Source organism: Gymnodraco acuticeps, unplaced genomic scaffold (assembly GCF_902827175.1).
Source record: "Gymnodraco acuticeps unplaced genomic scaffold, fGymAcu1.1, whole genome shotgun sequence".
In the NCBI taxonomy this organism is placed as follows: Eukaryota; Metazoa; Chordata; class Actinopteri; order Perciformes; family Bathydraconidae; genus Gymnodraco; species Gymnodraco acuticeps.
Window position 1 is genome coordinate 51,245 of NW_022991316.1, and position 20,112 is coordinate 71,356.

The following is a 20,112-nucleotide window of genomic DNA, read 5'->3' on the forward strand; positions in this document are numbered from 1 at the left end:
TTCAAGCACCAAAAAATGTCCGGCCAGAGGAAACTTTCCGGAAACTTACCACCCTAGCAGTAACTATAGTAACGCAGTGTAGGCGGAGCCGCGACATCATCTTCAATGTGTGTCACTACCCGATCTGCAGCCCTGCCCTATCTGCAGTGTGCATGTGCGAGATGGTCCGCCATATTTGACAACTCCATACGGCAACTCTAATAGGACATTTGACACAGTGGCGTTTGGCAAAGCAGAAAAAGAACACTCAAAAAACCCGACAATATTAATCTGAACGAGAGAGATGAGTTATTGTTATTACAACGTGACTTCACTATTATTGAACAACTCCTTTTATTGGGTCATTTTATTGGGTTAAGTACATAGTCAGAATAAGTGAGAAATGGATGTAACTTCTGTTAGACAGCCATCATACATACTGAAGAAATATTGACTGTGAATGTATGCAATATGTATGGCATTCATAATTTATATCTAATTACATTAACTGTGAATGTCCTTATTTTATCTTCAAATAAAATAATAAAATATTTTAATAAAGATATTTGAGACGTTTATGACTCGCGCATGCACGATGCAAATCGGGCAGCCGTCTAGATGTCAAATGTCCTATTAGAGTTTCCGTATGGAGTTGTCAAATATGGCGGACCATCTCGCACATGCGCACTGCAGATAGGGCAGGGCTGCAGATCGGGTAGTGACAATGTGAACCACAAAACCAACATCAGCCGTTAGCTGTTAGCCCTCAGAGCTCAAAGCGACTCATATCTGTTCAGAAACTAGACAGAAGTTAAACAAGTACAAACCACAGACTGTCTGTGTCATGGCGAATACAGTCGCTGCTTTATTTATGTCTGTATAGGGCGTTCCGAGCTGAATAAGGGCGTCAAATGAAGGCAAGACGCCCGCCTGGCGGAAACGCTGGAATTAGGAATATATTGTGATGAAGTGCACACTGACCTGAGCTCCAGGGGTCTCTTTCTTCTCCTCCATGCTGCTCATCAGATGTCCTGATGAAGACCACAGAGCTGCTTCATTATTAATATAATACAAATATTTAGATATAATTCATCATAAACTGTCAGCAGTGAAGAGGAGGAATTCAAAGAGTTTATTCAATGATATGTTATATTTCTAGATGCTTATATGTAGTGTTTTATCACACCATGTGCAGTGCCTTGTCTTATCTATGCTGCTGTGACGTAAACATGTTCCAAATTGATCCATTTAGTCAATTTAAAGCTAAGCAGAGGAGAACATGATAGAAAGGTCAGATAGTTATTAACGTTACATGCAAATTACTTTAACCATTACGATAAAAAGTTGGTTTTCTGTGTAAATTATTATGAATATAATACAAATATTTAGATATAATTCATCATAATCTGTGTAGCAACTTACATTCTAATTTACAGCTCACAGTTTGTTCACTTTTATTTCATTAAAATGACTTTATTCACATATAAAGTGACATTAATGGTTGTTTGAACCACGGTTATAACGCTATCCGTGTGTAACTATCACTAAGTTAACACAGAAAGCAAACATTAGCAAGTCAGACTGTTTAATGTACTCCATGTATACAGTATTTTCTGTATATTGTGTATTCTTTAGATACTCTAGTGATATGTGTCCTGTGTGTATACTTGCTGCTAATGCTTCATTTTTATTATATCTTATTGCATCTTTTAAATATGTTTAACTCGTGTAATGCCTGAAAACACTTCTGCTGTGACACATTCATTTCCCAGTTTAAGATAAATCATTATTTAAATAAAGTATATCTATTTATCTAATGAGCTAAACCGTCGCTTAGCTTAGCGTTAGCTGCTAACTGAAGAACCCCATTCATTTCAATGGGAAAAATGCTACGTCGCAGTGAATGACGATGCTAATAAACTAGTTAGCATACATTTAAAACCATATCTATGGTAAAGAGCACCAACACAACAACTGAAACAGTCTTAAAGACAACTGGTGTAATAAATAACTAACATAAAGTCAGCTGAGCATTACATATCAACTGTTACTCCCCCAGAGCCGAACTGGAATAATAACTGTAAATGTTAGCCGATAGCTTTCAGACTTTAGCTTTTAGACGATAGCTTTTAGACTGTTGCTGTGTTAGCCTTTATTTAAAGATAGTTCGTGATTAACTGTAAGCTAAGATAAATGCACTTAATGAAACCTCTGCATGTGTTTAATCCTCTTCTTTTGTCTTTGTCTTTGTCTTCTTCTTCTTCTTTCGTGTTTATTGGCGGTTGGCAAACCAACTTGTAGGCGCATTACCGCCACCAACTGGACTGGAGTGTGGACAAGAGACTATACAGAAAACAAGAAACAAAACAAACAAAACAAAGAACCAAAACTCTAGATTATTTTTAAATTGATCAATTTCTCTTAGAAACTTAATAATCTCACAATATATATTGCCTGATGTTTTCCCTAACAGCCCTGATAGCGACAAGTCATGGAATTTGCTTTCTTCAGTGTCTGGAAAAGCACATTTCTCCGAGTACTATATTTCCTGCAAAGCAGTAAAACATGCTCAACAGTTTCTGGCTGGCTGCAGTGTATACACTTTCCGGTTGGATGCTTTCCTATTATACTTAAAGTATGATTGAGACCTGTATTATACTTAAAGTATGATTGAGACCTGTATTATACTTAAAGTATGATTGAGACCTGTATTATACTTAAAGTATGATTGAGACCTGTATTATACTTAAAGTATGATTGAGACCTGTATTATACTTAATGTATGATTGAGACCTGTATTATACTTAAAGTATGATTGAGACCTGTATTATACTTAAAGTATGATTGAGACCTGTATTATACTTAATGTATGATTGAGACCTGTATGACCTATTCTCATCCGAGAAATGACATTTTCCTCCCTTCTTTTAAACCCCACCCTCCTTCCATCCCCCACATACCTTTGAATGTGATAAAGATGTCTTCCTGTATCACTAAGGTCCCAATGATCTTGCCATGTTGTTTGTGCATATTTCTGAATGAATGTTTGAACCTCCGCTTTGCTGAGTGGAACTTCTATGTCTATGTTCATACTTCTGAGTGTTTGTTTGGCCAGAATATCCACCTGTTCATTACCCTCCACACCAACATGAGCAGGAACCCAGATGAAACGAGTTGCTATGCCTTTGATTTGCATTTTATATAAAATTAGAAATATTTCATTTATGATGTCCATTCTAGATGAAGATCTGCCTGATCGTATACTCGATAATGCTGAAAAGCTGTCAGATGCAATTACACTGTTATGTATTTCTTTCTCCTCTATCCATTTCAATGACAGTACCAATGCCAACAACTGTGTGGTGTATACTGACACATGGTCTGTTACCCTTTTCTTTATATGTGTATTACTCACTGGGATATACATTGCTGCCCCTGCACGCCCTGTCTCTGGATCTTTGGAGCCATCTGTAAATATGATTGTTGAGTCTGAGTGATTCTGGACTATGCGCCATACTGGTAGTTCTTTATTTTCCTTTAACTCCTCTTGTATATTGAGGTCTACACTTGACAATGGGAACAACCAGGGTGGAATGGACGAGATTGGAGCTGTGGGTCAATACCAGTGGTGAGCCGTCAGGGCCCTCTAGGCCCTCTGTGAGGGCCTAAGATATTCTAAAAAATAATATTTGAAAACATTAAAAAAAAAATTTTTTATTTTTAATATTTTTTTAAATATTTTTTTGTTGTTACATTTTTCATTAGTTTTACCAAAATAACTTGATTTAATTGTATTTAAAAATAATATTTCAAAGAAATAAATCGTTCAGTTTTTGTTGGAATGTGAAGGATTAAATGGGTTAAAACTCTGCGAGTTATGTGAAGACGGGAGAGCTTGTTGGTCCCCCTCTACATTCACAGAGGGCCAGCTATAGTAACTCAATGAGAGTGTAATGTCAAATGACAGTACAATTGACCAATAATATCTTCCCTCTAAATGGGCAGGCTTTATTTTCGCGGACTTTATGACAAGTTCCGCCCTCTGTGAAGTCTATGCAAGTGGTGCAGTGACGCATCCTAAAACCCGGAAGTAAGCTTCGCTCGGATTCCCTCGACAGAAAGCAATGGGATTTCTCCATAGGATTTTGGAAAATAGCTCGAAATAAGGTCTGTGGAAAACGAACCTGTTAGATAAATGCACGTTTTGTTCAGCCGGATAATATCCACATGTCTACCCTACTTTTAATATTTTCGAATCATAAATCTAATCGATAGATTTATGATCGATAGACTTATAATTAGCATAAGTTCGTTCATGATGGCTCACTTCAGTGATAGTGATGACATCGTTGCGAAATTATTAACCGAGTCATTTTCAAGATTGAGTGGCAAAGGATCAGCTGAAGCAAGTGCTTCATCCAAAAGGACAGGAGGATGGACTTTGTGTTTGAGTGATTTGATCATCAAAGGTAGGCCTAAGTCATTTTCAATGTGGACCGCCGTGCCGACTTAATTCATTTGTAATTGTTACCAGTGGCGTCCTAAAATCCGGAAGTAAGCTGCTCTCGGTTTCCCTCGACAGAAAGCAATGGGAGTTCTCCATAGGATTTTGGAAAATAAGGTCAGTGGAAAACAAACCTGTTAGATAAATGCAAGTTTTTTTCAGTCGGATAATATCCACATGTCTACCCTACTTTTATTACATTACATTGCATTTAGCTGACGCTTTTATCCAAAGCGACTTAATTTTAATTTTCAGTTCTTCTTTCTCAGCCCGAAGATGTGCCTCCTTAACTGCCAAGGCTTGACTTTGCTTTAGCGAGACAGCCTTGGCTTCCAAAGCTGCACGCTTTACTTCCTCTCTTAGTCGTGCTGAGGATGCTGTTGAAGCGGATGAAGCCCTGCTAGCTCTACTGGATCTTGACACCACAGATACACTGTCCATATGAGAAACATCATCGTTGCAGGCTTGTGGTATTTCTTTGTAATGCTCATCACAATTAATCCACACATCAGCTTCATTAATAAAGTCCTGAAACCTCTGAGATTTAGGCTCAAACCAGCACTCTTGATCATGGCTCTTTTCTTCTTCATTCATAAAAAGCACAACTGAGCAGTTACAGTCTTTAAACTCCTCAAAGATTGCCTTGAAAAGTTTCATATTTTAGATAACTTCCATCAAGTTACAGGTGTTGCCCATTAAAGGCTCAACTTCATTCATTTTGGCAGTGAGTTGTCTTAATGTACCTCTCCTTGCATTGATGCAGAGCTGTAGCCGCTGCTCCATGGCATTTTCCGTTGGTTTTGCCTCCCTCTTGTGGTCGTCGACCGTAAACGCACCCTCAGTGGCGCTGTCCTCCGACATTATTCAGCCGGGTTGGCTGAACAAAAGACAACAGCTGTTTTACCAAGTGGCTCGAACTCCAACGGAAAGGCATGCAGAGTAGCGTGACAGCCTGCAGTCCATGTCCACACTGTAGAGGATAATCCAAATGGTCCCTTGCCCCAGTAGCCAAGATCAGATCCACTTTGTTTCTGCCGCGGCTCCAGTAGCCACGATCAGACAATTCCAGTGATAGTAGGTTCCTACACACGCTAGTAATCCTCACGATGTTGTCGGAAGTTTTTGACTTAATGTGGTGGCCAATTGTCCAAAGAAAATTAATGTTCAAAGGCCACTTAGTCTAGGAGGCGAGCTCGAGTATTGACTCGCGTATATTCAAAAAATCAGATACCTTGCTCGTTCCATTCAGGTGCTTTATTGAGAGGTTCAATAGATCAGCTGGCGGCCCACTGCCGACGTGCAACATTTGCACGGTATTTAAACAAATAAACAAACAAGATCCCTTGGTCATACGGATGTGTGCGGTCAAAAACTTTTTTCCAACTTCCTCTCTAGACTTCCTGCTGTGTCATGCTGGCAGCGTCATTTATACCTGAGCACGCTCCAACGATTGCTTTTTATAAATAATAACAACATGTAAATTAGAGCTGTCCATAAGAAAGATAACACGTTACAAAACTGTAAAATAATCATTCATAGTTATTCAGCTCATTTAGGCCTAAATAATATTCAATTGGCTCACAAACCCATAATTCATTACCATAAAATAATGTGCCTAAATGGCTCTTACAATCTCTCTCTCTATATATATATGTCTTTCATTGAACAATATCTGAATATTCCCAGGTCATTGAACATTTTTTTTCATAATTTTAGCTCTAAGAATAATGGGTTTGTATGATCCCTATAGCCAACATTTTTAATAAGTCTTATTGCTGTTTTTTGTAGAATAAATAGGGATTGTGTTGTAGTTTTATAATTACTGCCCCAAACCTCTGCACAGTAACTTAAATAAGGTAACACCAATGAACAGTAAATAATGTAGAGAGAATTTGTATCAAGAATCTGTTTTGCCTTGTTGCAATACTTCTTGAGACTTTGGAATGAATATGTTTTATGTGAGGTTTCCAGCTAATAGTTGTTATATGTTTCCACACGGACCCTGTTGAGGGGAACACACACCGGAGCAGGCATGCGGATGAAGCCAGGGTGTAAATGTTATGCTACGTTCTATGTACAAGTTGAATAAAGTGTAAGCAGCTAAAAGTGCTTCAACCGTCCTTTCTTGTAATATGAGGTGTCCAGCCTTTGGAAAGCGCTGCAAAAAATGTGGTAAAGAAAAATCATTTTTCTGTCAAATGTAAAACCACACAGGATAAAGACAAGAGAGGAAGACAAGTACACCAAGTGACTGAACAGGACAGTGAGGAATATGAGGACATCTTGAGTGTCACCACTACAGAGATACTGACAGTGACTGGTAAAGAGGCCGGGGAGGACAAAGCCAAGAACAGCCAGCTTTTCGCAGGGATGCTAATCGACAAGGACATAGGCGGCGCGTGAGGCTCAGGTTTGGGAAGGCTGAATAACTTTTTTTACCTGACGCTGCCCACCTCCGGCGTCTATAGAAAAGAGATCAACTCAGTGTGCGGAGTTTAAATCTCTCAAGTCATATTACAGGATAAAGGAAATACAGTTTAAACTGCCGTATGCAGAGAAGACGCCGACGTGTCAATATCATTCATATTACATCATCAATCAGATCATCGATCATATAATATCATAATATATCATATATTTCCTTATCTGAGTCAGCTGAGCCGTATCTGGCCGTGCAACACTTACAGTGTCACATACTGTATGCAGAAGTATTATTTTATGCAACACATTATGTTGACGAAACACTCGAGTCAAATGTAATTAAAGTCAGATCCACTCGTGTCTTAGATGGGGCAGATATATCATAAAACTATACGCTTTCAAACACTCGGTAGGCCTAGTTATTTTTTAACCAGTTGTTCTGTATTCACCTTACAGGTGCAACTCTGTGGTTTCCTGGATTATATGTTTAAGTCATGGATGTTTAAAGCTCATATTTGTCTAATATTAGTTTACTTTTCATTAATGAAGTATGACGCTGCGCTGTCAGTACACTTGTCCCTGTTTGTGATTGGTCAAATGTAGCTAACCCCACCCCCGTGAACGCGCTCTCAGCTGGTGAGAGAAACCCTGGCTTGATTTACCGAGTTGATAACCAGCGTCGTAGGACCGCTTAGGGAGATCTCGTTTGTTAGTTTGTTGTTGTTAGTTTGTTTGCTACTCAAACATATCATGGGTATGTTGAACTGGCTTCGTAGTACAGGGCACAGGTGGCTGCATAGCAGCGCTAATGTTAAAGACACAGACATTATATTTGTATTTTACCAGGATGCAGTGACACAAATATTTGGGAAGGCTTAGTCTTCCCTAGCATACAGCACCCGCCACGCCCTGCTAATCGGCAAGGAGCTGGTGAAGTTTCAGATCGACTGTGGAGTAGTGTTAATTTCGTTGACTAAATCTATGACGAAATATGTTCGTCAACGACCTTTTTTTCCATGACGAAAACGAGACGATGACGAGACGGTGTTACCCTTTAACTGGTTACACCGGGGAACTCGTTACGTTACGTTAACGGTAGGAATGGGGCGTGTACTTTGAGGAGCCATTGTCGAATAACCAGGAAATACACATTTCGATCGCTTCTTTTGTTGTTTACGTTTATCTTTTGGTATATTTGGCTCCATAGGAACACTTTGATGCACATTCAGTACCAGTGTGTGAGGTTGTGGTTGCGATGCCGATATCCGGACGCGTACAGCGAGGACTACAAAATGACAATGAGGTGACTGGGGATGTCTGTTCAAAAACATTGCAAACGTGAATAAATCATTTCAAATATGTATTTGTCTCCGACTTTCATTTGTACATCGTTGTTAATGTGATGTTTAGTAGCTTTGATAGCTGTCCATACCTCCAGACAGCCTAAAATTAAGACACAAGTTGTTTACTCACAGCCCGAATGCAGCATCGAGATCCGTGGCCAGCTGTGATCCTCTCCGATTAACTTGTGACAGGACTTCTTTAGCTATTCTCCAGCGAGCAAGGTTTTTATTAAATACCTCCATCCCTCTCATCACAACAAGACTCTACACTGTGCAGAAAAAAAACAACATAAATGAAAATAACCTTGCTGGATAGCTTAGAATGAAACAAACAAACTATCTTCCATGGCTGATACTGATGTCACAGTAACGGCTAAACCACAGACAAGTCCAGCGGGGGGGGGCACAAGTTGAATCCATATAATGAAATTGTTATTTTATATAAAAAAAAGAAATGTGCTTTTCCAGACACTCAAGAAAGCAAAATGCCATGACTTGTCGCTATCAGGGCTGTTAGGGAAAACATCAGGCAATATATATTGTGAGATGATTAAGTTTCTAAGAGAAATTGATCAATTTAAAATAATCTAGAGTTTTGGTTCTTTGTTTTGTTTCTTTTGTTTCTTGTTTTCTGCATAGTCTCTTGTCCACACTCCAGTCCAGTTGGTGGCGGTAATGCACCTACAAGTTGGTTTGCTAACCGCCAATAAACACGAAAGAAGAAGAAGAAGAAAACGAGAGAAGAAGAAGAAGAAGAAGAAGAAGATGAAGAAGATGCACCTTTAAAGTTCTTTGCAATCCGCCAAAAACCGAGAGGAGAAGGAGAAAAGAAGAGGTGAGTGTATGTACACCTCTTAGCTTACAGTTAATCACGAATCAGAAGTTATCTTATTTAACACAACAGCTATAATCTTGGAAGAAAGAAACTCACAAAAAAACTTTAAAATGTGCGACAAAAATAGTCTCAAACTATCTTTAAATAAAGTCTGAAAGCTACAGTTATTATTCCAGTTCGGCTCTGGGGGAGTAACAGTTGATTTGTAATGCTCAGCTGACTTTATGTTAGTTATTTATTACACCAGTTGTCTTTAAGACGGGTTGAGTTGTTGTGTTGGTGCTCTTTACCATAGATATGGTTTTAAATATATGCTAACTAGCTTATTAGCATCGTCATTCACCGCGACGTAGCGTTTTTCCCATTGAAATGAATGGGGTTCTTCAGTTAGCAGCTAAGCTAAGCTAAGCGACGGTTTAGCTCATTAGATAAATAGATATACTTTATTTAAATAATGATTTCTCTTAAACTGGGAAATGAATGTGTCACAGCAGAAGTGTTTTCAGGCATTACACGAGTTAAACATATTTAAAAGATGCAATAAGATAATAAACATGAAGCATTAGCAGCAAGTATACACACAGGACACATATCACTAGAGTATCTAAAGAATACACAATATACAGCAAATACTGTATACATGGAGTACATTAAACAGTCTCACTAGCTAATGTTTGCTTTCTGTGTTAACTTAGTGATAGTTACACACGGATAGCATTATAACTGTGGTTCAAACATCCATTAATGTCACTTTCTATGTGAATAAAGTCATTTTAATGAAATAAAAGTGAACAAACTCTGAGCTGTAAGTTAGAATGTAATTTGCTAAACAGATTATGATGAATTATATCTTAATATTTGTATTATATTAATAATAATTTAAATTTACACAGAAAACCAACTTTTATAGATAAGACAAGGCACTAACGTTAATAACTATCTGACCTTTCTATCATTTTCTCCTCTGCTTAGCATCACATTGACTAAATGGATCAATTTGGAACATGTTAAAGTCACAGCAGCATAGATAAGACAAGGCACTGCACATGGTGTGATAAAACACTACATATAAGCATCTAGAAATAGAACATATCATTGAATAAACTCTTTGAATTCCTCCTCTTCACTCCTGACAGTTTATGATGAATTATATCTAAATATTTGTATTATATTAATAATGAAGCAGCTCTGTGGTCTTCATCAGGACATCTGATGAGCAGCATGGAGGAGAAGAAAGAGACCCCTGGAGCTCAGGTCAGTGTGCACTTCATCACAATATATTCCTAATTCCAGCGTTTCCGCCAGGCGGGCGTCTTGCCTTCATTTGACGCCCTTATTCAGCTCGGAACGCCCTATACAGACATAAATAAAGCAGCGACTGTATTCGCCATGACACAGACAGTCTGTGGTTTGTACTTGTTTAACTTCTGTCTAGTTTCTGAACAGATATGAGGAGCTTTGAGCTCTGAGGGCTAACAGCTAACGGCTGATGTTGGTTTTGTGGTTCACATTGTCACTACCCGATCTGCAGCCCTGCCCTATCTGCAGTGCGCATGTACGGGATGGTCCGCCATATTTGACAACTCCATACGGCAACTCTAATAGGACATTTGACGTCTAGACGGCTGCCCGATTTGCATCGTGCATGCGCGAGTCATAAACGTCTCAAATATCTTTATTAAAATATTTTGTTATTTTATTTGAAATAAAATGAAGGACATTCACAGTTAATGTAATTAGATATAAATTATGAAAGCCATACATATTGCATACATTCACAGTCAATATTTCTTCAGTATGTATGATAGCTGTCTAACAGAAGTTACATCCATTTCTCACTTATTCTGACAATGTACTTAACCCAATAAAATGACCCAATAAAAGGAGTTGTTCAATAATAGTGAAGTCACGTTGTGATAACAATAACTCATCTCTCTCGTTCAGATTAATATTGTCGGGTTTTTTGAGTGTTCTTTTTCTGCTTTGCCAAACGATACTGTGTCAAATGTCCTATTAGAGTTGCCGTATGGAGTTGTCAAATATGGCGGACGATCTCGCACATGCGCACTGCAGATAGGGCAGGGCTGCAGATCGGGTAGTGACACACATTGAAGATGACGTCACGGCTCCGCCTACACTGCGTTACTATAGTTACTGTCCCAGTTCCTAAACTGTATTGGAAACGCAGCATAAAGTGAGCCTGGTCTACCAAGGCCTAACTATACCGTACTAAGCCGTGCGAGGCCCTGCAGTGGAAATGCACCATAAGTGGATGTCATTGAAGACTTTTACAAGAGCAGTCTCAGTGCTGTGGTTTGGACGAAAGCCTGACTGGAACACATCCAAACAGTTATTTAAATGCAAGAAATTACTCAACTGTTGAAAAACTACTTTTTCAATGATTTTACCTAGAAATGGGAGGTTTGATATGGACCTGTAATTGTTCATTACTGAAGCATCTAGATTATTCTTTTTTAAGAGCGGTTTAATGACTGCAGTTTTCAGAGCCTGTGGAAACACACCTGAGTGAAGAGACTTGTTTACTATGTGAAGTAGATCTGAGGCCATGCAAGGAAAAACATCTTGGAAAAATCCTGTTGGAATAAAATCAAGGCAGCAGGAGGAGGATTTCAGAAGTTGAATAATGTCCTCTAGGTTTTTATCATTAATCTGATGGAACTGTGTCATGGTGTTTGTATTGATTTTAGGTGGACACAGAGACAACACATCTGCTGTACCTGATGCAGAAGCTCTGACTGCTGGTCTGATTTTCTGAATGGGGGGGATACTGACACTGTGGGGTTTGTTAGTTTGTCGACGGTAGCAAACAAGGCACGTCCATCGTTTTAGTTTTTGGTAATGATGTCAGAGAAGAAAGACTGTCGTGCAATTAGTGTTAATTTTGTCAGCTATTTTTTTTATTTAGTTTTAGTCTTAGTCCTGTGTTAAATTTCCTTTTTAGTTTTAGTCATATTCAGCTTTATCCTGTTTTTATTTAGTCAAGTTTTAGTCGACTAAAAGTCTGAGCATTTTAGTCTACTTTTAGTCAAAGAAAACTGTTGAGTCTTTTTTTATCAGATTATATAGAACATTTCAGTCAAACTAGTCTAGCCAAAACCAATAATTTGTAATTTTAGTCAAAAATATTTCACAATAAGATTATATCTTGTCCTTATTTGATGAAAAACACAGGTTGAATGATGAAGAAGCTTTGCAGAGAGTATCTGGTTTGTAGTGTTTTTACCAGCTGTGTTTTGGCCACATTGCTTCCCTTCTGATAAAACAATGCATTCACTTTTTTTCTCCGCCTCATTGTAGCGAAAATGGGCCCAAATATTTATTTCTCCCAAGCAGTGATGGCTTTAGACTTTTTAGTTGTCAGTCATTTTGACGGACAGGATCGTAACATTTCCGTCATAATCCATTATTACCCGTCGAGTGCACAATGTATCACTCTCTCGCGCTGACTGGGGGGTATTCCGTTAACGCGAGTGCGACCACTGCTCCCAAGCCCTGTTGTTGCCATTTCATTTTCTGTTGAATAAGGTTAGTTAGACCATGAGTTAGACCCGAGTCTTCCTGACAGTTCATATTGTGCCGCTGCCCGGTGTAATTCAAATCTACCGTCGCGCGCACAGCAGACAGACAGCTGCTGCCCAGCGCAGCACCGGAAATGGAACTGCTGGGAGAAAATCTGACTATGAGAAATGTAACGTTATCTTTGATAATATTTCGTCTCCTAATTTTTCGTCAACGAAAGTAAAGAGAGATTTTGGCATAGTTTTTATTTAGTAAACTACATTTTCGTCTCGTCACTTTTCGTCAACGATATCGCATGATGATTTCGTTACAGTTATTGTTTACTGCCGTCGGTGCCGTCTCGTCATCGTCTCGTTTTCGTCATGGAAAAAAAGGTCGTTAACGAACATATTTCGTCATAGTTTTAGTGAACGAAATTAACACTACGTGAAATTTACAATTCCAAATGATAAAAGCCAAGTCTCTCTTTATAGATTTCAAAGTGAACCTGGAGATTTGTTTTTCTCCACCTACGTTCAGCTTTTCGACACTCTCTTTTTCCTGTTCTCACGGTCATGGCCTTTCTCCATGGAGATCTTTTCTTCCCAGTCACTTCCTTTACCTTAGTTGGAGCAATGGCATCTATAACATTTTTATTATTGAATTAAAATGATCTACTAGCTCATTTACTGAGATGTTAGCAGGGGCAAGTGTGGAAGAAACATCCTGAGTAAACATTTCCCTAGTGTTTTCAGTTAAATATCGCTTTGTGGTTACCTCTTTTTGAACATTTGTGTGAACAGAAATAGAGCTCTCAAAGGAATGAACAGAGAGCGCAACATCAGTCACCACAACCTCAGATATATTCAGACCCTTTGAGATCATTAAGTCCAGAGTGTGCCCCTTACTGTGCGTGGGCTCCGTCACATGCTGAGTCAGTCCATTGAATTGATTTATTTAAAACAAGGGACAGTGTACATTAATCAACATATTAAAAACATGTAAAAGTAGTCAATTAGCCAAAAGGCTAGTTTTCATCGATAGTCCCTTTGCCAGATGGTGATTGACATCCTAAAAGCAATAATAAAAATACCACAACATTGTTATACCATTGTACATATTTACAATAGATGACATCACTCAATACAGATAAGAGCAAGTCATGATAATAAATACAAAGTGTACAATACGCACTCATACACACACCTACACCCACACATCAGTGCTGACACTGTTGATTATTAATGAGCCACTTTTTAACACTGTGCTTGAATGTGTAGTAGGATGAGGACTCTCTCATTGGTTGTGGTATTGAATTCCATTGATGGGATGCGTGGAATGAAAGACAGCCTGGCTGAATGCACTCTTCCTAAATGGGATGGTGCAGTCTCCCCTAGCCGCACCTCTAGTAGCCCTGGTTGAGGTGGACTTTAGGCTGATGCAGCCAGCCAGAGGAGGAGGAGCCAACCCACGAGTGATCTTATAAACTAAGCAGATGTTTTTGTAAACTATGAGATTTTCCCAGCTGAACAGATTATACTTTTTAACAATGTGACAGTGATGATACCGGAATGGCTTTTTGTCTCGTGTTCTGAGTGCTTGTTTATACAGTGATTCCAGTGGCCTTAGAGCTGTAGAGTGAGCATTAGACCAGCTGATCAGACAGTAGTAGATGTGGGAGAGGACCATGGAGTTAGTTCAGTGGCCTTAGAGCTGTAGAGTGAGCATTAGACCAGCTGATCAGACGGTAGTAGATGTGGGAGAGGACCATTGAGTGAAGGTATAGCTTAGCTGCTGCAGATGATAGGTAGTTTCTAATGTATCTATAATTTGACAGATTGAACTTTACTTTATTGCAGACCTTTTTGATATGGGTTTTGAAATTGAGGTTTGTGTCAATATGTACTCCTAAGTACTTGTACTCCGAGACAACCTGTAGTCTCCTTCCAGAAAAGAAAACATCTTGTTCTGTTATAATGCTGCGGCCCTTGGAGAAGAACATACACACTGTCTTTGAGACATTTGGTTGCAAACAATTATTGTTAAGCCAGGATGTAATATTCTCCAACACATCAGTGACCTTGGTAGCAGCCTCTTCTGCGGTTTTTCCATGAGTAAAAACAACTGTATCATCAGCATACATTAATACATCACATTCTCCACACACAGAAGGCAGATCATTTATGTACATACTAAACAGGATTGGGCCCAATACAGAGCCCTGCGGTACTCCAGTTGACAAACATTAGACGTATGGGTCTCAATTTGAACACATTGGGAGCGGGATGAAAGATACGAATGAAAGAGGTTGGTGAATTCTATAGAAACATTTAAGTTGAGTATTTTTTGCAATAAGATGTTGTGATTAACAGTGTCAAAAGCTTTCCGTAAGTCAAGGAACAGGGCCCCCACAACCCCACCCCTGTCCATTGATGCCTTAACTTTCTCCACGAAGAAGCATGTCGCTGTTTCTGTTGAGTGATTAGCCCTGAATCCAAATTGCATTGGATGCAGTGGAAAGGAGCTGTTGTTGAGATGATTGATTATTTGTTTGGCAATCAATTTCTCAAATGCCTTGGATACTATGGGTAAGATACTGATGGGCCTATAGTTGGATGTCATGAGAGGGTCCCCACCATAGTTATCAAGAACACAAACAGTTATTTAGCCCCTCTGTCCTGGGGGTTGTCAACATGGATGTTAAAATAACCAACAATGACTAGACGGTCAAAGTCAAAACACACTATAGACAGCAGTTCAGTAAAGTCATCAAAAGAAGCTAAAAGAAGCTAAGAGCACAGCTGAACTCCCGCAGCCCTGGGGGGCCCCTACATTGGTTGTGATGGCAGATGAGAGGGTTTGGTCAAGTTGCTCTCTACTGGTGAGGAAAGCGGCATACCAGTATATTAGGTATGGATTTACTTCCATTTTGGCCATTCTTGACACCAAGATGTCTGCTTGTATTGTGTTGCTGCTGAGAAGTCTAGGAAGAGGGCTCTTGCATAGGTGTGACGTTTATCTAAATGTTTAGTGATGATGTGAACCAGAGTAGCAACAGTACCACCCCCTTGCTTATAGGCAAATTGGTATGGATCAAGTATGTCTTGTCCGTCACAATAGGTTTAGCTGAAGAGGTCATTCCTGTCACGGTTCTCATGGTGTCCCACACTTTTTTGGGGTCTTTGGCTTTAAAAGCATTTCCCAAAAGCTCTCTGTGTGTTTTGATTCCCTCAATTTGACTTTCAGTTCTCTGTCTGTCTGTTCAAGTGCTCCATAGTCTTTGTTTTTGAAAGCTATTTTCCTGGTTTTTGTAACTTTTTGTAATGTCCTTAGTCACATATGATTTATTACTTGGATAGATTTGTATTTCTTTAGTGGGAACACAGAAGTTAATATAGTCTTTGGTAACAGTAGTTATTTCATCTGGTGAACCTTCCTGAAAAATGTCCCAATCTGTCCAATCAAAACAGGCTTTCAACTAGGGCTGAACGATATACCGTGTCATGGCGATAACCGCGATATTCACACCGCAGGGACGTGCGGTTTTATTCATTTAAAAAAAAAAATGCTGACGCACTTTAGCACAGAATTCAAAATAAAGATACCCTTATTACTTATCGAAACTGCACATATAATATATCCGATTAAAGCTGAGACTCCACAGATTATTTAAGTATAGTATCTAAGCGATCCGATCTCGCAAACACAGACAACACAACACGTACCTTTTACGGGAGATCGTCTCACCGTAGCTGTCAATCTGGTGGCTACCATTAGCAGCTAACTTTTGCTATGCGATTTGTACATACAAATTGAATTATGGATTATAAATGAAATAATTTTTTTATACAGAGACGTTAAAAACTTATGGATGTTAATCCATAGGTTTTTAACGTCTCTATTAACGTTTTTAACGTCGCGATTCAGCCGCGTTTATCGTTTTAATGCCATTGAACACGTCTTTTGATCCGATTGACAGCTACGGTGAGACGATCTCCCTAGAAGCTCCGTAAAGGTACGTGTTGTGATGTCTGTGTTTGCTTCCCCTGTCGCGAGTTCGGATCACTCAGTGATGATACTATATACCAAATAATCTGTGGAACCTCAGCTTTAATCGGATATCTTGTAAATGCAGCTACGATAAGTAATAATAAGGGTACTTTTATCTTAAGTTCTGTGCCAAAGTCCGTTAGCATTTTTCGCTCAGGGGTCATTTAGATGCTTCTTATGAGACTTGTGTTTTGTTTTGGTAAAAATGATTTATATCGTCAGTTAGCTGAGATTATTTCCGTTAATCTGGTATAACACATTAATAGGTTCTTAAATATTAAGATTCCCTGAGACACAGTGTCTTGAAAAAAAAAGTAAAGTACCCGCCGGGACCTTGGGGCTTAACAGGTTAAAAATAACGCGATGTCAGTTTTTTTCAATATCGTGCGGCCCTACTTTCAACTGTTCCCTACTTTCATTTGTCCATGTCCTTATTACTTCCTTTTCTGGTTGACTTCCCTTGAGTTTGGTCTTATACACTGGTATCATATTCACAACATTATGATCAGAGTTCAGTATTGGTGGTCTGTATTTAGACACATAGGCTCCTTTATCATTAACAAAGCATTTGTCCAGGATATTGTCTTTCCTGCTGTGATCCCTAACATACTGCTGGAACCCAGGTAACACAGTCTCCAGGCGACATTGCTTCATGTCCCCGAGCACTATTACCGGTGCATCGGGGTGGCTGAGTTGCAGCTCGTGAACAGTCTCCTCTGCCGCTGGGAGGCACGTAAACAACAAACAGTAAAATACACCCGAATTTTCTAGTCAGATAAAAGGGTCTTTACGTCATGCCGAGAATTTCTACGTTGGGATTGCAGGTTTTACATTTTACGGAGTATGATCAACACCACAGATCATTAATATACACACAAATACCGCCTCCTCTGGTTTTCCCCGAGTTCGCATCCCTGTCTGCTCGAACAAGGGTGAGTCCGGGTACTTCAAAGAGAGATTCAGGCATCGTAGATTGTCGCCAACTTTCCGTGAAACACAATAAAGAGGCCTCTAAAAATTCATGACAGTACCTTGTGTATGTCCTTAGTGTGTCCACGTTGTTGCTCAATGAGCGCAGGTTTGTGAGAATGATGGATGGAAGTGGTGGCCGGCTGAATCTCCGCTGTAGGCGACTCTGAATGCCTCCCCTCCTTCCTCGTCTCTTTTCCTGGTGTTTCTAAGCGGCTCCCGAGGGATTTATCCAATAACGAAGAGCACAGATGGCTTGGTGTATTCGTAGGAGGTTGATCGCATTGTAGCTCTAGCATAGACTCGCGTCTGTAGCAGCGTAGAGGCCGGGGCTCCTCGCCATACATGTTCGTGCTGTCACTCAGGTGTGTCTTGGAAAGTTGAATGGCCAGACATGGTCTGCAGAAGGCAAATGTAATCCACAGGATCAAAAGCATGGTCTCTCAAAATTACGTTTCATACAGACAAGACAAAGTTTAGACAATAATTAGACCAAAAACACAAGAGGAACGGAGCATACTTAGACTCGCAGTGACAGGATGCCGTCTCCCTCTGTCTCCTGTATACCAATTTTTTGAGAATTTTGCCGTGATCCCAACTGTCTGTTATCAGCCAGCAGCCAGGGAGCAGAAATCAGCAGATCTGCCTGCACTGAGTGTGTGTGTGAGGAAGTCACACGGGGGCTTAACGTAACGGCTCCACGGATTGGTCCATTTCGTTCCGGGTACATGCTTACGTAATCTCGTACCCGGAAGAATCAAATGGATGATGACCTTTCACCAACGAGGCGTTTTGGGGAGGTCTTCTCTGTGTTAGAGTTTTACTCGCTACAGGCTGTACTTTGAGGGTTTTGACTCTGCACACCGTTTACATGCATAAAAACCTTCATAACACACAAGGGGACGGGTAATAACCGGAAAAGCATGACATGGGACCTTTGACTCAAGGTTTATATTAAGTGAGTTTTTATTGTGTTAACTTGTGTATTTATGCTTTTTAGATTGACTTTCTCTCTTTCTCTGTCCGTCTGTTCTAGAAACCGAAAGGAAGAGAGAGACGTCACAGCTGTCAGCAATGTGACAAATATTTTACAACATCTGGAAATTTAAATTCACATGGGAGAAAAACCGTACAGCTGTGAAGAGTGTGGTAAAACTTTCTCTAGATCAAGTCATCTCAAAACACATCAACGTATTCATACTGGAGAAAAACCGTACTGGTGTGAAGAGTGTGGGAAAATGTTCACTAGATCAGATGATCTAGAATCACATTACCGTATTCATACTGGAGAAAAACCGCACAGCTGTGAAGAGTGTGGGAAAACTTTCACAACATCAAGTGGTCTCAAATCACATCAAGTGTTCACTCAGGAGAAAAACCTTACAGCTGTGAAGAGTGTGGGACAACTTTCACTACATCAAGTCATCTCAAATCACATCAACGTGTTCACATAGGAGAAAAACCTTACAGCTGTGAAGAGTGTGGGAAAACTTTCACTACATCAAGTGGTCTCAAATCACATCAACGTGTTCACATCAGGAGAAAAACCTTACAGCTGTGAAGAGTGTGGGAAAACTTTCACTAAATCAAGTAATCTCAAAAGACATCTTCGTGTTCACTCAGGAGAAAAACCATAGTGGTTTTAAGAGTAGGAGCTGCATTTAAGCATATTTTGTTTTTTCAGTTTACAATAAACAATTCCCAACTATTGGCCTTGTGTTGGGTAATCCTTTTTTCCATTACAGATCCCATCCCAACAGCGCCATCTGTTGACGTAACGTCAGAATTGACAGGCATAATGTTCACTGTTCCTTTAAGTTTCGTTTTCTGGCTGTCCGTCTGTTTCAAACAGCTGACATGATTGCAGCATTAAATCCAAGCCATTGTCCGATACAGCTTATGTATCCAATATACGATCCAGTTTTAATGCTGCTCATACCTACATGCACACAACAGTCTATGGGGCAGCAACCATTCAGACAAAAAGAGTGTGTTGGAGTAGTGTCTCTACTTTAAAGAGTCCTCTCCTGCTGATGTTCAGGTGTATATCAGTGTGTAGTGTCTCTACTTTAAAGAGTCCTCTCCTGCTGATGTTCAGGTGTATATCAGTATGTAGTGTCTCTACTTTAAAGAGTCCTCTCCTGCTGATGTTCAGGTGTATATCAGTATGTAGTGTCTCTACTTTAAAGAGTTCTCTCCTGCTGATGTTCAGGTGTATATCAGTATGTAGTGTCTCTACTTTAAAGAGTCCTCTCCTGCTGATGTTCAGGTGTATATCAGTATGTAATGTCTCTACTTTAAAGAGTCCTCTCCTGCTGATGTTCAGGTGTATATCAGTATGTAGTGTCTCTACTTTAAAGAGTCCTCTCCTGCTGATGTTCAGGTGTATATCAGTATGTAATGTCTCTACTTTAAAGAGTCCTCTCCTGCTGATGTTCAGGTGTATATCAGTGTGTAGTGTCTCTACTTTAAAGAGTCCTCTCCTGCTGATG

General features: G+C 39.6%; 1 protein-coding gene and 1 pseudogene across 8 annotated transcripts in view; one reads left to right on the plus strand and one right to left on the minus strand.

The window, feature by feature from the left end:
• Nucleotides 1-2,227, minus strand: part of LOC117562454 — a 50,328-nt pseudogene extending 48,101 nt beyond the window's left edge.
• Nucleotides 2,228-6,070: 3,843 nt separating this feature from the next.
• The window catches only part of LOC117562451 (zinc finger protein 239-like), a 121,778-nt gene continuing 107,736 nt past the window's right edge, over nucleotides 6,071-20,112 (plus strand). Inside the window, exons 1-4 of one of the 8 annotated variants that reach the window (XR_004571543.1) lie at nucleotides 6,071-6,893; nucleotides 8,887-9,088; nucleotides 10,287-10,336; nucleotides 18,657-19,331. Coding sequence is in view for 5 of the 8 variants with exons in the window: in XM_034240282.1 (XP_034096173.1) it covers nucleotides 10,295-10,336 (42 nt within the window). In the remaining 3 variants the exon portion in view is untranslated. Of the gene's footprint in view, nucleotides 6,894-7,833; nucleotides 8,000-8,160; nucleotides 8,208-8,886; nucleotides 9,089-10,286; nucleotides 10,337-18,656; nucleotides 19,332-20,112 lie in introns of those variants that run through there. The other 7 variants (XR_004571540.1, XR_004571541.1, XM_034240282.1 and 4 more) reach the window with 7 other exon arrangements.